Below are 3315 nucleotides of genomic sequence, written 5' to 3' on the forward strand. Positions count from 1 at the left end.
GGTGACATCTGAAGCGTGGACGAAGTTGAAGCAAGCGGGGTCGACGTTTGCAGTTCGTCGAAAGAAACCGATCGTTCATTTTTCTCTTACGGTAGTAGTAGTCCACTTGAAGTCCGAGTAAAGTTTACGGCAAAGATCAAAATCGACGACAAAGTGACGGTTGCTGAATTCTACGTAGTTGAAAAGGGACAAACATATCTGCTGGGAGATACAACCGCTAAACAGTTGCAAGTTCTGAAGATTGGTGTGAATCTTAACTGTGTTGAGAAGTCTGAACAGTTCGCTTGTATCAATGATGTCGAGGTCCATATTCACATGCAGCCGGATGCTAAGCCCATAGTTCAACCGGTTAGAAGGTTGCCAATTCCAATCGAAGCAGAAATTAACCGAAAACTAGATGAGATGTTGAGATGACGTAGATATTATCGAACCTAAAACGGGTCCAACTTCGTGGGTTTCTCCACTTGTTGTCATAGCTAAGTCTGGTGGAGGATTGCGGTTGTGTGTTGACCTCCGGAGGGTAAACCAGTCAGTCCTACGGGAACATCATCCTATGCCGGTGATAGACCAAATCCTGGCCCGTATCGGAAATGGTGCAGTATGGAGTAAGTTGGACATAAAGGATTCTTTCTTACAAGTTATGATTGCTGCGGAATCTCGAGATATTCTCACGTTCATCACAGAGAAGGGGTTGTATAGGTTTAAAGACTTCCATTCGGGCTAATAACAGCCCGGAAATTTTTCAAAAGGTCACTGACGGAATTCTATGTGGCTGTGAGGGAACACAGTGGCACCTGGACGATATATTTATCACAGGCAGTACACTTCAAGAACACGATGCAAGACTTGAAAAGGTCATGACTAAACTCAGGGAGCGAGGGGTCCAATTAAATTGGGAAAAATGCCAGTTTAGAACGACGAGCGTTGAGTTTCTGGGACAAAAGATCACAAAATCTGGCTTGGCACCGTCTGATACAAAACTGGCTGCAATCGTTGCTTTTCGTCGTCCCACGAATGAGAGTGAGGTTCGTAGCTTCTTGGGCTTAGCGAACTACCTCAATAAATACATACCGCAATTAGCAACTTTGGATGAACCCCTTAGAGAGATGACAAGGAAAGGGGTTAAGTTTTCTTGGGAATCACGGCAAGAAAAGTCTTTCCAGACTATAAAACAGGCAATGTCGGATGTTCGTGTACTTGGTTTCTATAATATTCAGGACAGGACTGCAGTAATTGCTGATGCGAGCCCTACGGGGCTAGGAGCGATGCTAGTACAGACGGACAGCCGAGGACGTGAAAGGGTTATTAGCTTTGCTTCAAAATCACTTACGGATACTGAGAAAAGGTATTGCCAGACAGAGAAGGAAGCCCTGGGATTGGTATGGGCAGTCGAAAAATTCAATTCTATCTTTTGGGACGACAATTCGATTTGGTCACGGATTGCAAGCGCTTACCTATCTGTTCACTCCTCGATCAAGACCGTGTTCTAGGATTGAGCGGTGGGTACTAAGATTGCAAAGCTTCAACTACTCTGTCGTTCACATTCAGGGTGATCAAAATGCTGCAGATGCGCTTTCTAGACTCTCGTGTACGATTGCAAAACCTTTAGATTCGTCGGAAGAGCTAGTTGTTCGACACATAGCTTCGGTTAGTGCTGAATCCGTTGCAGTTTCTTGGGAAGAACTGATACGTGAATCTCGAGATGATGCAGAAATCACAAACATTTTCAAATGCCTAAGTGAAGATACTATCGATTGTTTACCTGCTGCTTACCGTATAATTTCTACAGAGTTGTCAGAGGTCGGAGGAGTTCTACTACGAGGAGATCGTGTCGTAGTTCCTGATAGTTTGCGTCAACGGGTCCTGAACATAGCGCATGAAGGGCACCAGGGTGTGCGTATGATGAAGTCATACCTTCGATCTGCCGTTTGGTGGCCCAAACTAGATGCAGATTCGGAAAAATTCGTGAAAAACTGCCGTGGATGTATCTTGGTGTCCACTCCTGATGTTCCGGAACCTATGCTCCGTAGGTCGCTTCCTACTGGACCTTGGCAAGATATAGCTATTGACTTTCTTGGTCCACTACCTGGTGGTCAGCATTTACTGGTGATTGTGGACTGCTACAGCAGATACCTAGAAGTCTGCGAAATGAACTGTATCGATGCTATGGAGACCATTGGCCGTTTAAGGGCAATATTTGGTAGATTCGGAATACCATCCTTGATCAAAGCAGATAACGGTCCACAATTCACCAGTGAGGAGTTCAGGGAATTTTGCAGTGCCTACGGAATACAGCTGGTGAACACGATTCCGTATTGGCCACAGATGAACGGTCAAGTCGAACGGCAAAACCGTTCAATTTTAAAACGGCTACGTATTGCGCAGGAGCTTGGCAAAGATTGGCAAAAAGAGCTACACGAGTTCCTTCTCGTATATCATGCGACCAACCATGCAACGACTGGTGATGCACCTTCGAAGCTGATGTTCGGACGTCGAATACAAAGCAAACTGCCCCATGTTCCAGTTCACTTCGATGACGAGGCAGTTCGCGATTTCGATACTCTGCAGAAAGAGAAGGGTAAGAACTATTCCGATAGGAAGCGTCGAGCTGCATATAGCGAAATTCGAGTAGGTGACGCTGTCTTCGTAAAACGAATGAAGAAGAACAACAAGTTGGAAGCAGAATTCGCACCTGAGGAGTATGAAGTGGTAAAAAAGTATGGAGCAGATGTTATCGTCCGTTCACGGCTAACCGGTAAGGAGTTTCGTCGGAACACTGTGCATCTGAAGAAAGTTCCGGTGGGACGGGATGAAGGGCAGCTATCTCCGGACAAGGAAATTGATGGGACTGTAGAAACCGGCATGGATGAGGAATCATCGAATGATCGTGGAGCCGTCCTTCCTCCGGAAAATACAGTTCGCCGTCAACGTGATCGGCAACAGCCGTCTAAATTCAAAGATTATGTACCTTACTAGCTATTTGAAAGTGTAGGAGGGGTTGTGGGGTTTGGGAGCACTGAAAGAGATGTGAGAAGGAAGACGGGTTGCTCGATTGAGCAACACACTACACGATGGCTGCGAAGAGAAGAGAGGAGGGAACTGAAGAGAGGGTGGAGAAGGGAGGAAGTTTGGGGAGTGACGGAAGAAAGACGCGAATAAAGGTGATCTGGAAAATATATATATTGCTGTGGAATTCTGTGACAATCCCGAAATATACCGACGACTCTACAGCTACAATAGAACACACCATTGATCTTGGCTATCGCGATACCCTCAGCAGAGGAGTGTACCACCTCTTGAATCGGGTACCGTCCC

The 3315-nt window shown here is 46.0% G+C and overlaps 1 protein-coding gene across 1 annotated transcript; it reads left to right on the forward strand.

Annotated features, from left to right (window-relative positions):
- Positions 1 to 546: 546 nt before the first annotated feature.
- LOC134224288 (uncharacterized protein K02A2.6-like) lies at positions 547 to 3089 on the forward strand. The gene is made up of 2 exons (XM_062703624.1): positions 547 to 605; positions 1790 to 3089. Exons 1-2 carry the CDS (start codon positions 554 to 556, stop codon positions 2974 to 2976), a joined length of 1239 nt encoding a protein of 412 aa, XP_062559608.1. The 5' UTR covers positions 547 to 553; the 3' UTR covers positions 2977 to 3089.
- The last annotated feature ends 226 nt before the right edge of the window (positions 3090 to 3315 follow it).

This window comes from Armigeres subalbatus, chromosome 3, assembly GCF_024139115.2.
Source record: "Armigeres subalbatus isolate Guangzhou_Male chromosome 3, GZ_Asu_2, whole genome shotgun sequence".
NCBI lineage: Eukaryota > Metazoa > Arthropoda > Insecta > Diptera > Culicidae > Armigeres > Armigeres subalbatus.